Here is a 16,050-nt window from a genome sequence, read left to right on the forward strand (position 1 = left end):
ATCCAAATACTCAGATTCACTTTTATCTATTCAGCACATGGTAAGTTTAAGCTGTTGCCACTGATAGGGTTCAGTGGGCTGGCACAGAATCACAGAAATCTACAGAGTCTGAGAGGTCCTTTTGGTCACTGGTTCAATTTTCCTGACCCTGAGTAGAATTCTGGACTAAAATATCAAAATCAGATGGGGGGCATGGGTGGTTTTTATTTTTTCCTTCATATTTTTCTCTATACACAAACGATCAGTAAAGCAAGTATTAATGGCAGACTCATAAGAAATGATCATTAAGAACTCAGATTTGGTGGGTGGTGACAGGTGGGGGAGGGGACCCTCCCATTTCTAAGGCCCCAACCGATCAAGAGCCATGTGGCCTCTGTGAGATGGCATTTTTCATCCCTTCCCACCCAGGGGTTGGGAGGGCTGTTCCCCTCCCTCCATCACTGACCTGCTTTCGGAACTTCATCCAAGTACAGGTGATGGGCTGGGTGCCTGCCACTTTACCAAACAGCTCCACAGACTCTCCCGCGCGCACCTTTTGGTCTTCGGGAAACTGGATGATCTGAGGAGGCATGGCTGGGAGGGGACAAGTGACAAAGTGAGCAATGAAGAGGGAGCTTCAGACAAACTGACCTCACACACGCTGGTCTGTTCCTCTCATCTTCCAGAGCCTTCAGGGCAACACTGAGGACAGTGGCCGCTGCTCCAGAATGTCTGAGCTGATGGACCCTGCTAGCTCTCTTCATTTCTTCATTTTGATTCTTCAGAAGTGGCCCACACAATTTACATGGCATAATTCTCCATCTGTCAATTGCTCTGGAATTTGCATCTTACCCTAAATGTTTGAATCTACCTCCTAACTCCTTTATTAATTAAGCAGCACCTTGCTTTCTAATCATCAGGTTACCCTGGCTGACAGGTTCAATATGGTTCATGTCCTCAAATATCTTTCACTGGGAAACAGACAAGGGCTCTATGTGACAAGGACATACAGAACAGAGTATTAAGATAGAGTAAAGTGGATCACCGCCTTAAGGGCAGTGTGGGGGGCAGAGAGCGAGGCAGAATTTCACAGAAGGGATGGGAAAGTCTCTACTACTGTATTATGCCACATGATGTCCCTACAGCGAGGGACACTATAAGGGGAGTAGGAAAAAAGACAAGTAGTGGAAAAGGGTAGGGGACCAGGCTGTGCAGGGGCTCTTGGGGAAAATTTGGCCTGAATAACACAGAGCTTGAATCAAGGAGGGCGGTGGTCTTTTGGGATCTCATACCAGTGGTCAATCTACCAGGACAAAAGAAAAACCCCTCATGGCAGAGGACTCTTGCCCCCAAATGCTGCTGGTGACCAATTACCTGCCTTCGGAGGTGTCTTGGGGGCAGGTTTCTTTTTCACAGTTGCATCACCTGAAACAAAGAAGTTCACAGGTTATTTTGTTAATCCTGGCTTTTCACAAAGCTCCTAAATCCTAGGAGCCTTGCCCACTGGTCCTCTGCCAGACAGAGCCCTCACCTGAGTGTGGTTCTCAGGATATCTTGCACTCCTACACAGATGACCTTGTGACTGAATGAATATCAGTTCTCAGGGGGCCTCTGTAGGGTCTCTGGAGCCTCCATTGAGATAAAAACTAAAAAATGCTTGATTCTCCATTGTCCATTTCAACAATGATAACCCCACACTCACTAACTATTTTCTTACCCTAATGTCAGGAAACTGAGAAAGGAAATTATGTCAGATAAACCACCTAAAATCAGCCTTTGGTGTAGATCCAAGGGTCTCAGGCCTCCTTTGGATCACAGACTTGGACTAGTGGCTTTCTTTTTTTTTTTTTTTTTTTTAATGTTTGTTGAATGGATCCATGAATGAATGAACAAATGAATGAACCAACCAACAGTCTCTTCCATTCCTACCCTATTCCTTCCACTTTCTCCAAATAATTCAAATAAGAAAAATGACCCAAACAGACCAATTTCACAGCAAAAACTTACTCATTTGGCTAAATAACAATATGATGAATATGCAAAAATATCCTCAGCTATCTTCATGGCTTATTTTCATCTTTTTTGAAAGTCTTTAATCAAAACCTATCTATCCAGGTGGAATGAAAATCTATGCACACACAAATATCTGCATGTGAATATTTACAGTGGCTTTATTTGTAATTGCCAAAAGCTAGAATTTATCCACTTGTTCCTCAACTGTAGAACGGATGAACTTTGGTATATTCATACAATGAAATGCTACTTATCAATAAAAAAGGAACAAACAACTGATACACAGAACAGATGAATCTCAATGATTCGTCTTTCTCTTTCACTAAGAGAAGCCAGACTCAAAAGGCTACGAATATATAATTCTATTTATATGCCTTGTTCTAGACAAGGCAAAACTATAGAGACAGAGAACAGATTAGTAGTGGTGGGTGGGGGCAGGGGTTGACCATTAAGGGGCACAAAGACATGTTATAAGGTGGTGGAACCATATCCTGATTATGGCAATAGTTTATATGACTATGTGCGTTTGTTAAGATTCACAGAACTGTGCACTAGAAAGGGTGAATTTTACTGTATAGAAATTGTACCTTAATACAAAAATGGGAGTCACTTAACCAATGAGATCTTCCCTAACCATACCAAATACCAGCCCCCTGTCCTCAGCACTCATCACCATTACCCCACTTTATTATCCCCCACCCCACCCATGGCACTGAACAACCATAAAACAAACCATTTACTTGTTTATTTATTGTCTCCCTTCCTCTATCCATTAAGTATAAGGATTGTGAAGGCAGGGATTTTTTCTTTTTTGTTCACTGCTGTATACCCAATGTGCCTGGAACATAGTAGGCACTTGGTAACTATTTATTGAGTGAATGAGTGGGGGTAATGTTAGTAATGTTAGCAATCACTCCTCCACAAAGCTTCACCTTTGCAAGGTTACAGAGAAGAAGCAATATGTCCTGGCTTGGGCACTGCTGTCTGCCCATAGGCAAATTATATAATGGTGTGGATTATGAGCTGTGCCTCTGTAAAATGGGGAGAGGGCTGCTACCTGAGAAGCTGAGAACTGCACAAGGACTGTGTAAGCAGGTGACCTCAGATCACAGAGCTGATGGCTACTCGTTATGAGGTTAAGCCCAGGGTGAGGCCTGCTTCCACCAAATTCACCCTGGCTTGTCACCATTATTGATTCATCTGTCCATCTCAAGAAACTTATTGAGGGCCTGCTATTTGCCAGGCAAAGGCCAGTCAGTACACACTACTAACGTGTGTACCAAGAAGAAAATCAAACAAATGTAAGAAATCAGAGCTTGTCTTCAAGGGTTTAAATGTCAAGGCATGTGATCCACAGGAAAGCCTTTTTTTTTCCCCCATCATAAAGGGCATTGATGGGACAACTGGCAGAATTTACATAAGGTCAATAAATTAGATGATAGTATTATATCAGTGTTAATTTCATGTTTGATCATCAAGCTGTGGTGAGACTGTCCTTGTGGTTTTTTATTTATTTTTGAGAGAGAAAGAGAGAGAGAGAGGGAGAGACGAGCAGGAGAGGGGCAGAGACAGAGGGAGAGAGAGAATCAATCCCAAGCAGGCTCCATGCTTTTAGTGCAGAGCTTAATGCAGGCCTAATCCCACGACCATGAGATCATGACCTGAGCTGAAATTAAGAGTTAGACACTCAACTGATGGAGCCACCCACGCACCCTGAGACTGTCCTTGTTTTTAGGAAATATACACTGAAGTATTTAGGTATAGAAGATATCCTATATACAATTTACTTTCAAACTACTCATAAAAATTATATATACACAGGTGTACATATGTGTATATGTGTGTGTGGAGAGATAGGGGGGAGAGAGGGAAAAAGTGAGGGAGAGAAAATACAACACAAAACAATCATAGTAAAATGTTAATATTTGAGGAATCAGAGTGAAGGGTTTACAAGAATTATTTGTACTATTTTTGTAACTTTTCTTTAAGTCAGAAATTACTTCAAAATAAAAGTTAAATAGAAAGTTTTTTTAAAAAAGTTTTACCCAGGGGGCACCTAACTGGCTCAGTCCATAGAGCATGCAACTCTTGATCTAGGAGTGGTGAGTTAAGCCCCACATTGGGAGTATAGCCTACTTAAAAAAAAAGAAGAAAAGTTTTATCCCTCCAACATGATGCAGTTGCTCAAATGAAGGAGTGCACTGTGGGCTGAGGAGATGGTTAGGAAGCACTCAGTGGTGGGACACAGAATGGATCTGAGGGCCTGAGAACATCTGAACTGGAGAAAGAAGGGCCCCATGGCTCAGGAACAGAGAGGGGTTCAGAGTTGAGCGTCAGGGTGTTTGGTGGAGGTTGTCTAGAGTGTAAGACTAGGATTAGAGAACAGTGGTGTGAAGGTAGTGTGACAATTTAAAGAAAATAAAAAAATGCAGTCACAGCAGTCACGTTTCAAGTGCTCGACAGCCACACATGGTTTGTGGCTACCATACTGCGCAGACACGGAATATCACTGTCATCACGGTGCTGGTCTAGAATCCCAAGTTTGAGAGTTAGGTCTTTGTCCTGACTGAACAGGGAGTCCTCACACAAACGGCAGTTGGGTTGGGCTCAGGGACCCCTGGAGGTCTCTCCACCTCCTGGGGGACAAGGCTATCCAATTAGGAAGCTACTGCCATCCTTTGGGAAGGAAATGATCAAGGTCCAGCCTTGGTAAAGGCAGTTGCAAAGTAAATACAAGTAGGAGACAGAAGAAAGTTAAAACAATTTAGGGGCTGAAAAAGAGGGAGGTACAAAGATTCCTTAGAGATTTCTGTCTTGGATAAATGGGGAAAATTAAAGTGACAGAATATGAAATTTGGAAGGGAAAGATGAGGCATTTGGTTTGGTCCAAGTGAATATGGGAGACGAAAGAATTTAACTCGCTTGTAGGCTAGATGCCCAGGATCAGAATTCTAGAGAGAGGTTGGTGGAGATTGGAAGTGCAAGACTCCAGAATCAAACATGCAATCATAATGGAAACTGTGAGGATGGTTCAGTTCCTTGGGGGCAAGAATGCAGTCAAAGATGAGAAGGGGCCAGGGTCTGATCCCAGGTGATGCCCATGGTGAGGAGCTGGGAACTAGGAGAGGGCTATGGACCCCGAGAGGTGGAAGGACTGTCACTGCAAGCAAGGGTGGAGAAGAATAGGCACTGGGAACTAGACTTCAGGTATGATCAGCACTGAGTGATGGGTAAGGTTTGAGAGGACAGGTGCCATGAGACAGTGGGGTCAGAAGTCACTCTAGAGGAAATTCTTAAGGAAACAGGTAGGGAGTCAGATAATCTGATAAGAATTCTGGAGTTGAAGGGACAAGGACAAACAGGGTGATGGAAGAGGGAATGTCAATCAAGCAAGGTTTCTTCCCAGGTGAGAGAAGAGTACAGGTTTGAAAGCAGAAGGCTAGGAGTCAGTGGAGAGGGGGAGCCCCAAGATGGAACAGCATGGGAAAGACAAACCCCTTGGAAGTGAGTACCAGATGGGCTATGGAACAGCCATGACAGGTTAAGCCACGAAGCCCCTGCCCCTCTTCATCTATGGCTGCTGGTAAGGGAGAGGCACAACTGGGAGAGGCCCGCATGGGAAGATAAGGGCTTCTACGAGAGCCAGCGTCTGACCTCCCATGGAGAACAAAAGCCACCTGTTCAGGGTTGCTTTGTGGAGCTGCCGTTATCCCCCCAAATTTATATGTTGAAACTCGAGCTTCCCAGCACCTCAGAATACGACCATATTTGGAGATAGGGCCTTTAAAGAGGTAATTAAATTACGGTGAAGCCATGGGGCGGGGGTCCTAATTCAAACCGCCTGGTGTCCTTATAAGAAGAGAAAATGTGGACACACAGAAACACCAGGGATACATGCACAGAGACGAGGCCACGTGAGGACAGTGAGAAAGTGCCCATCTGCAAACCAAGGAGAGAGGCCTCAGAAGAAACCAACCTGCCAACATGCTGAACTTGGACTTCCAGCCTCCAGAAGTGTGAGACAACATACTTCTGTTGTTTAAGCCACCAAGTCTATGATACTTTGTTGTGCAGCCACAGCGGACTAGAGCAGCCGTGGATGGGCTCTGGAGGCCAGTAAGGAGCTTGATAGCCCCAGGAATGGCTGGCCAAGAGCTAGTAAGGAGGATGGCAGTTAGCATACCATGAAATCTGATGACTCCGAAGTCCCACTCTTTACTAACCTTGGCAGCCCTATAAACCTATGTGGTCCTAGTAAACCTAGAAGTAGGGTCCCAACTAGTACCTGTCTTCCTCTGTCATGGTTAAATGGATTGAGGGCCAAAGTTTCATGTTTGTTCTATAAATTTGCATCTTCTGCTGTTTGAATTGGTTAGCATTTAAAGCTGGTTTAGTTCCTGTTGGTAAAGACAATTTTAAATGTTAATGATGTTCTATATCCTATTCTATACATATTTTATACGAGCATCTGCTGAAATCCATTAACTGTGTTCGGGGCTTAGAAGAATATATTTAATAGGTTGGAAAGCAGAATCCCCTGATCCTAAAACCTGGTTTCTCACAGTGAGCTGGGCTCAGTGCATGCAGTGTCTAACCCACGATCTCATTGTCTTTTTTCCCCCTGGGTTCCTTCCCCAACCACATACAAGCAGGGCACCTCACACTGTTTCCATGCCATGAAAAAGGAGATAGATACCCATAAAAGCCAGGTGATTTGTAAGGCTCATAACACCAGATGGGGCCAAGTTAGACACAGGAACCACACCTCCTGATGCCCCGTGTGGCTGCCTCTGTAGCAGCTCACTCTCTGTTCCATCCTCATATCCAAGCCCTCAACGCCCTTCTCTGTCCCCCTGCAGGAATGCAGTGGGCACAGGCTCTGGAGCTGGGCTTGGGTTTAAATTGCCCTGTCGCTCCCTAGGCTGTTGATTTAAAGCATGTTACTTAATGGGGCGCCTGGGTGGCTCAGTGGGTTAGTCGTCTGACTTCAGCTCGGGTCATGATCTCACAGTTCATGAGTTTGAGCCCCGTGTTGGGCTATGTGCTGACAGCTCAGAGCCTGGAGCCTGCTTCCGATTCTGTCTCTCTCTCTCTCTCTCTGCCCCTCTCCCACTTGCACTCTGTCTCTCTCATAAATAAACATTAAAAGAAAAGTAGGTTACTTAGCCTTTTGGAGCTTTCATTTCCTCATTCAAAAAATGTGAAGGGGATAAAATTTGTTGTAAAGCATTAAGCTACGTTGTAAAGAAGGTAGAGCACAGGGTGCATGCTCTACTACCAGACCCTCACCCCAGTCGCCCCTCTTCCCCAGATGGATCCCCAGAGGACTTCTCTGTCCACTCTGTCACCTATTTAGTATGCCACCCTGTATCAGCTGAGCTCTGTACCTACATGATATCTCTCATGCTGCTCCTGGACTTCCTTTCCCAGTTCAAGTCCTCAGGTAACCCTCTTGCTGGTCCAGATGCTCAAACTCTCAGCTCTCCTTGGGTTACTAACTAGTTTCCTCTTCTCTGGATTCATCCATCTTACCACCTTGTTGTCTTATACTAATGTCAGCCCTTTGTCTCTCATTCCCTCTCCAACACCTTAAACTTTTGCACCACCCATTGTCAAAGAGGAATATTCTAGAAGGAAAATAAAACCCAACTATATTTGTGAATCCCATGGCAGCTACCAACCACACTGTCAGGCTAGGAGGGCAAAACATCCTCCCGCGGCCTGCCACTTGGTCTGTCTCTCAGGGGAGGAGCTCGGTCCCCTCCCCCAGACAGTCGGCCCCAGGACGCACCCCCCTCCTGGCATAGCACTGCTGTCAGGGTACTTTATTTTATTTTATTTTATTTTATTTTATTTTATTTTATTTTATTTTATTTATTTATTTAGAGAGAGATACAGAGAGACAGAGCAAGCAGGGGAGAAGCAGAGACAGTAGGGGACAGACGATCCCTAACAGGCTCCCCGTTGGCAGCAGAGACAGCAGAGAGCTCGATGTCGGGCTCGAAACCATGAACTGTGAAATTATGACCTGAGATGTAGTCAGATGCTTAACTGACTGAGCCACCCAGGAGTCTCTACAGTTTCTCTTCTTATCCCTCTCTCTGCCAGCTTTGTTCTACCTGGGGCCCAGACCTCTTTCTCAGCCCATCTATACATCCCACTACCTGACCGTCCCTCCTCCTGGCACATACTGCAAGCCCAGCATGTCCAAAAGTAAATCCAGGATCTTTTCCTCAAACCTGCCGCTTGCCCCTGTTTCTCCCAAGGCCCCCTCCCTACCATCCCCAGTCACTAGCATCGGTCAATTCCATTCACTCCATACCTCCTCGGTCTGCCACCTTCCACATCCCCACTGTCACCATTCTAGTCCAAACTACTACCGCTTCAGCCTCGTCCCTGTCCTAATACGGCCGTCATTCCAAGGCCATCACTCCACTGTTTAAATGTCTCCAATGGCCACCCGCTGCCACTTAACATAAAGTCCAACTCATCTTACAAGGGCGTCTGAGATGTGTCCCCAGCTTTTGTCCCATCTTCTTTCTTACTCTTCCCTCTTAGGGAATACCGTCACCCAGGCCCTTGGCGCTCAATGTCAGCGGTTTGCAGAATGGAGTGTGCATTATGAACACCTGGGAAATTTGCTAGAAACACAGTTCCTGGCTGTCCAGGGCATGCTGATGCTGTTGGGCCCTGCGTCACCCTCCAGGAGGGCTGCTCTATCCCCCACACTGAATGCCTTTCCATTTCTGCAGTACCGGCCATTGCCGCCAGCTCTTTGCCGATTCTGGTACCTTCTTCCAGTAGGCCTCACCTCATCCATCACTACTGTCAGGCTGGGTTCCATGCTGCTTGGAGGTGGTTCTTTCTTAGCACTCCTCACAATGTATTACAATGCAGAAACACCTGTCCAACATGCATACCTCACAGCACACTCCCTGGAGACAGGAACAGGGGCCCATTTTGTTCACCTGTTGTACTGCCAGTGCCTAGTGTGGTACTTGGCATATGCTTGAAAAGCTATTAAAGGAACAAGTGGAGCCCCTGAGGATCTCTGTTAACCTGGGAGTTTCTAAGAACAGTCCACCCCCCCACCCCTGGGGCTCTGATGCTGAGAGATAAAGCCCTGGGGCTTGAATCCCTCTGCAACTTCCCATTAAAAGCAGATCCTCTTTGCTCTGTCACTAACTAGATCAAAGCCGTTGGGCGCCCCGTCTTCCACTCTAAAGAGGAGACAGGCTGGAAGAGGGGCAGCAGCCCAGTGAAAACATCATGAACAAAGCACTGAACTTGGATGCCTGCTGGGGAAACCTGGGGCAGCGATGGGGAGGCCAGCCTCCCGGCTGTCTGGGCAACCCAGCATTTTGCTTCTGCACCAGGCCTGCCCAAGTTCTGACCTACTCCTGCTGAACCTTCCTGCTGCCTGCCCTGAGTGGTGGTGGGGGGAGGGAGCTAGAGGGGAGGAGGTCAGTACGCACAGGAGTTTCCAGACTGCTCAGTCTGAAAGCACAGGAGTGCCTCTCCCATGAATCAACAGGGCAGAAGACCTGGGCAAGCTTTTGGGAGATAATTGCCGAGACTAAAGGTAGGCCTCTTAGCATCAAAAGGGTCTGAGATAATGGAAAGCAAAGGAGAATTAGGGAGGTAGCACGAACAGCCTCGGGTACAGGGAGGTCCCTGGATGTCTGCTTCTCTGGGGACATTTCCCTTTTTAGGTAGTTAACTAAAAATAGACATCAAACCCTTCACAATTCCCAAAATCAGCATTAACTTTCTACCAAAGGCTCCTGAAGGTGACTCAGGCTGGGTGAAGTGTGGAGGAAGCATTCACGCACAGGGCTGTGTCAGAGAAGGGAGGGCGGCTGTGCGGACTTGAGGATGAAAGGTCGAATCCCACCGCCCTGCACTCAGGTAGACTCAGGGCTCTGGGTGACTTGACAAGCCCCCAACACTTCCCTGCCCCTTGCACACACCAGGCCTTTCCAGTATGTCTAATAGACAGACCTATAGAGAAATATTGGTTCATATTCCCAGAATTAACATCTCTGGGCAAATTTCGTGAACACATCTCCTCCTATCAAAGGCTGTCACACAAGAAGATTCCAGAGGAACACTGCTCTTCTTGTTACTGCGAATGCTTATCCCCAAGCCCCTAGGTTACAGAATGTGGGGATGGTTGTGAAAGAGGCAGCCCGGCATGGCCAGGATGGCAGTGCCAATGTCCTCTCTGGGGAGGACCCGTCCTCCCACTTAACAGGATCATGGGAGACAACGGAAGAGCTGGGGAAGGAGCTGGAAGCAGAAGCTCAGAGATGGAGGTCACAGGGTCACATGCACAGCAGGGTGGGGGGTGATAATGGGTACTATCACTCCTCATGGACAATATTTTGGTTGAGAGTAACTAGTAGTTGGCACCAGCTTTCAAATTCGTGGAATTCATGGAAGTACCCCAGCTTCTCTTTCAGGGTCCCACATCTTCCAGTGTCAAGCAAGTATTGATGCCAAACCTCCACCTGTCCAGCAATTCCTTCCAGCTCTTTGAATACTAACTACGGTGACTTAACATCCCCCATAACTCCAAGAGAACATTTAAAAGAAAGATATGATCCTGAGGGAATCTTCCAGGAAAACTGGACGCTACTTTTGACATCCAAAGATGCTTTCAAGATGATATGACTTTTGGTTTCAGAGAGACACCCATATGGAGGGCCAAGGCAAAGACATCTAAAAGCAAAATCTGGAATGGTCCATCGTGGTGACTGAAGCCAAAGTGACCAATGTCAGGCCAACGCCAGGCAAGGAATACACAGGGGTGTTCTGTCTGCATCGTCCCCAAATCCCACAAGTGCAGTAGAGGCAGGGACCCTTAAAGCATGGGAACTCATGAATCAATGTGAAAAATCACATGCTCATTATGGGCTGGACACTGACATTTCTCAAACAGGCCCTGGTTCCTGTCAAGTTATAAAAGTGACTTCTGCTCATTTACCTGTTTTCAAAACAACATCAGCTCTACAGACTGACAAGGAGGAATCCCTTAGTCTGTTATCACCCTGGCATCACCTCATCTGTATTTTGTTTTAAGTTTATTTATTTATTTATTTATTTATTTTTAATTTTTTTTTTCAACGTTTATTTATTTTTGGGACAGAGAGAGACAGAGCTTGAACGGGGGAGGGGCAGAGAGAGAGGGAGACACAGAATCGGAAACAGGCTCCAGGCTCTGAGCCATCAGCCCAGAGCCTGACGCAGGGCTCGAACTCCCGGACCGCGAGATCGTGACCTGGCTGAAGTCGGGCGCTTAACCGACTGCGCCACCCAGGCGCCCCTATTTATTTTTTAAAAAAGAGACAGAGAGACAGAGAGACAGTGGGAAATAGAAAATCTCAAGCAGGCTCCGCATTGTCAGCACAGAGCCCGATGTGGGGCTCCAACTCACGAACTAGGAGATCATGACCTAAGCCAAAATTAAGAGTCAGATGCTTAACAGACAGAGCCACCCAGGTGCCCCTTCATCTGTATTTTCTAAAACCATTTCTTAAGCCCCATCAATGCCTCCCTCACAAAAAAATTCCATTCAGATCCCCTCCAGCTGGAATCCCCTAGAACTGGACCTTCTGCTTAAAGCCTCCTTCTCATAAGGATGTTTCTGCTGCTGTGCAACCCAAGCCACACTTGCTGTAGTGTCAACCCATCACATATTGGATGATACAAAGGGGAGTTAGCTGACCTCACCTGAACAACGTCAGACACACACACACACACACACACACACACACAAAAGCATTCCATTGAACGAACTGCTATCAGAGATGGAAAAATTCTGGGCTCAGTTGGAGTCCCCATCTGACAGGTCTGGAGACGAACGGCTTTGACCAAGGCCATATGTTCAATGAGAGGCAGAACCAAGACTTTTGTCCCTTGCTTTCCAGCCTAGTGCTTTCTGGCTATGTCTCGTGCTGGAGCACTGCCCCAGAGCCAGGCGCAAGAAATGCACATCTGGACATCCAACAAGGTGCTGCTGCCTCCCCGTGCCTACTCAAATCAGGCGGAGTCTTGGGTGCTTCACCCTGGGCCTATGCACTTCTTTCTTGCTCTTTCTCCAAAGGTAGGGGATGACCATTCTGAACTGGAGGAGTGGATGAAGTGTTCCAAGAGTGCTGACAGTAAATTCCCATCGAGGGGGGGAAAGGACCATTAAAGGATATCAGGACAATTGACAAAAACTGAATGCAGACCCTGCATTAAATAGTAGTATTGGTTCAATGTTAACTGTCCTGATTTTAGTAACTGCATTGTGGTTATGTTCTTAGGAGATACACAATGACATATTTAGAGGTCAAGGGTATGATGTCTCTAATTTATTCATAAATGGTATCTATATACCTACATGATGCATGGTGAATATATATGAATATATACATAGCGTGCATACATATGTATGAATATCTGATAAACGGTGAATATATCTATATGAATTCATACATAGAGAATGCAAGGACACTGGGAAAAAATGTAAATAATTAGTGGATCTCAGTAATGGGTACATACAAGAGTTCCTTATACTATTCTTGCAACTTTTCTATAAATTTGAAATTATATCAAAATAAAGTTATAAAAAAATGCCTCTTGAGAGGCATGCAGCAAACACCGTGACAGGTCTCAGGACCCAGCTGTCACTCTCCTTGTCCCCCCAGCTCTCAGGGCAGCAGACTCCTGCCCTGCCGTGGCCCGGGGGCAGCACTTGCCCAGGCTTGTGTGGACTGCACGAAGTACAGCTCTGAGACTGGCAAGGCACAGTGCTGCAGCAGGAACATGGATCAGGGTTGTCCTCACAGTTCCAGATCTTATCAGCTGTCAGACCCCGGGCAGGACAATTTAGCTCTCTGAGGCTCAGTTTTGCCCATCTGTAAGATGAGAGCTACTTGTAGCTCAGTTGAATGAGACCTGCCTGAAGTGATCTGTGACTAAGCGCCTTAGAGGATGCCTGCTGCACGGGGGCTCAGTAGACACTAAGTGAGCACCTGAGTGGGGGGCCTCACAGCATCCCTTCCAGTGGGATCCTCCTTCCAGTGCTCCAGCAATGTCATCATTTTGCTTCAAACCACACTCCTCTCTCCTTCATAACCTGGCCCAGAGTTTCCCTGGTCCCAGGTCACCCCAAACGACCACTCCTCGTTCCTGTACTTGGGAGTTAGTGTCTGGCAGGTTAGCTTGTACTTCTGTCTGTTTTCTCTCACCCTGCTACCTGGCTTGGTAGATGGAACTGGCTTTTCCCTCATGGTCCCCAGCAGCACTCCCAAGGGCCCTCAGGCCATTGTGCGGACATGTGCCCTCTACTCTTATACCTGACAACTCACACACAGGACTGACCAACACAGCTGGGGGTGGGAAGAGGTCATCCAGGGAGGGATCTGGCTATGATCTGTTTGGCAAGAAAACCACTTGGCCTTCCCTCGATTACTGGCAGAAGAAACGGATTTCCTGATTAGATTAGGTACTTCCCAGCCCTTGAAAAAAATGAACACATGTTATAGCCAGACAGCTCAGAGACAAGAGAATCAATCTGGGCTTTCTCATGGGATCAGAGATGTCTGGGACCAGGGATGGCCATGCTAAGAGAAAAAAGGCAAGTTGCAGGGGTGTCCAGGTTACGTGCTGTATTTACATAAGTATACGTAAGTGCATAGAAAAAGAATAATTGTGACTATATTTGAGGAGGTGAGTGGAACTGGGGGTAGATTAAAGAGGGCTTTCATGTTGCACCTGGTGCATTTCTATGCTGTTTAGAATGTTTTAAAGAAGAATGCATGCATATTTAATTTATGTAATTAATAAATAATACAAATTAGCCCAACAAGTGAGAAAAGAATTGGGGGTACAGGCCTAAAAGACACCTCCTTCATTTCCTATCTCTGAGCAGCTGTCTTCTTAGGAGCCTCTGGGAAGGAAGCCCCATGGTGTTCAGGAGGCACCCAGAGAACTCTACAGGTGTCTGAAGGACACGAACACAGGTATGTAAGCAGGTGGAGGGGCCATCAGAACCACCCGGCTAATGTCCTCAGTGCCCAGCGGGTGATGTGTTGGGGTGACGAAAGGTTGGGTGGATGGGCCATTCAAAGTGGTCATTACTGTACACGGAGACACACATTTCCATCCCTTGGGGGGTAAGACATCTGTCTGTAACTGCAAGACAAAGACTAGAGTAAAATTCTCCTTCCACAGACAAGTAGCGTCCTCTGGACTTAATCTAGATATGGATGTATTTGTTTGCTATGGAAAGGGAGACCAGAACTTTCTGCCAGCCCGCCCCTCTCCCTAAGCAGTGCCACTGACTGAGCCCCACTCCCCACTCACTCTGTAGGGGTAAGAACCTTGGCTTCCAGCTCTGCTTCCAGCATCTTGCTCCTTCCTTAAAGAGTAGAGATTGTGGGCTGGTGCCAGAGATACTCTGAGGACCTGGGCATGAGGGCTCCTAAGGCAGTGCCACACTGAACAGAGGCAGTAAGGGAGGCCCCCTCTGTTTCTGAAGACCAACAGTGTGGGCACAGGGTGCTTCTAGGCTTCCAGGCTGACCTACCACACCCTGGAATAGCTTAGAGGCTTGAACAAGTACTGAAGCCTGGATCCTACCTCTGGAGATTCTGACCTAACTAGGCTGGGTTGCCCCAGCAGCAGAGGTTTTAAAAGCTCCACAGGTGTGTCTAATATGCAGCTGGGGTTGAGAGCCACCACCCCAAGTCAGATGATGACAACTTGTTCGGTGTGCCCCACAGCCCTCTCTCCCCCAGCGCAAAGGCCCAGCTCCCGGGGCTGCTCACTGTCCCCAGCTTGTTTTCTCCTTCACAACCTTCCCCTGGACCCCACCTCACTGCCCCCAGGATCTGCCTGTAATGGATGTGCCAGAGCTGAGGGCAGCAGGCTGCTGATGGCCCGGCTCAAAGTCCATGCACTCCTGCCTCTGCCCTCAGGAGAGGCGAATGACTGCATCGGTCCCTAAGTCACAACCACCTGGTGCTCTTCGAAGCTCCCATTTTGCCGTAACTAACAGAGCATGGGTCCAAGTGATCCTCTTAGAAAATGAAATCACCAACCCATTTTTACTGGATTTTTCTTACAGTTATATATGCATTTCCAGCAACTTATTAAAGGTCTACTCCTGATATTCTGAGCTCCCCACTTTGGTTAAATATCCACTAGACATTATAATTCCAATTTGGCTGCCCCAACATACTAAAGGCTGAGCATCCCCCTGGCAGCTGGCTGGAGTATGCACAAGGAACCCAAGCTCATCATTAGGAGGGTAAATATGCAGCTCTGAAAAGAGGAGAATAAGGGGCACCCGGATGGCTCAGTCAGTTAAGCGCCGACTCTGGATTTCGGCTCAGGTCATGATCTCATGGTTTGCGAGTTTAAGCCCTGCACTGGGCTCCGTGCTGTCTAGTGCAAAGCCTGCTTAGGATTCTCTATCCCTCTCTCTTCGCCCCTCCTCCTCCTCCTCCTCCTCTCTCTCTCTCAAAATAAATAAACTTTAAAAAACACAAATAAAAATTTAAAAATACATATGTATATGCACACATAACTTATATTTTACAACTGCACTGGTATAAAGATGAATATATTAATATTGTGAATTAAAACATTTTCTTTGACCCAAAAGTTTATTTTCTTCTAATTCTATAAGATATTGAGATATTTTTGTGGGGTGTTGTGCCTGATACATCAGTGGGCCCTGGGGGAAGGTGAGACCAGGGAGAGGGAGACACTTTGTAGAGTCACACAAGTCCTTCCTTGCACAGCTATTTATACCACAGCTGCAACTCTTGTACCTCCCTCTACGAGCAAGGCCGGGTCCCTCTATGAGCAAGGCCCGGCATCCCGGAAGCCCCAGGGGCAGCCCTCAGGGGACTCACAGTGGAGGAGGGGTGAGCCACAGACACATCACCAGACACTGGGCAGCAGACAGTGGCAGCAGGGAGGTGCTGAGTGCTCCGGGAGCACACAGGAAGGAAGGGTTACTTGCAGCTGGGACAAGGACAAACTCAGGGATGACGCGGCTTT

At 47.0% G+C, this 16,050-nt stretch overlaps 1 protein-coding gene across 8 annotated transcripts in view; it reads right to left on the reverse strand.

The window, feature by feature from the left end:
* The window catches only part of MYLK (myosin light chain kinase), a 210,017-nt gene that overhangs the window by 50,252 nt on the left and 143,715 nt on the right, over positions 1-16,050 (reverse strand). For all 8 annotated transcript variants that reach the window (XM_019839242.3, XM_045036325.1, XM_045036327.1 and 5 more), the window contains 2 exon segments: positions 1,354-1,404; positions 446-573 (listed from right to left, as the gene is read on the reverse strand). In XM_019839242.3, coding sequence (XP_019694801.2) covers positions 446-573; positions 1,354-1,404 — 179 coding nt within the window.

This window comes from Felis catus, chromosome C2 (assembly GCF_018350175.1).
Source record: "Felis catus isolate Fca126 chromosome C2, F.catus_Fca126_mat1.0, whole genome shotgun sequence".
NCBI lineage: Eukaryota > Metazoa > Chordata > Mammalia > Carnivora > Felidae > Felis > Felis catus.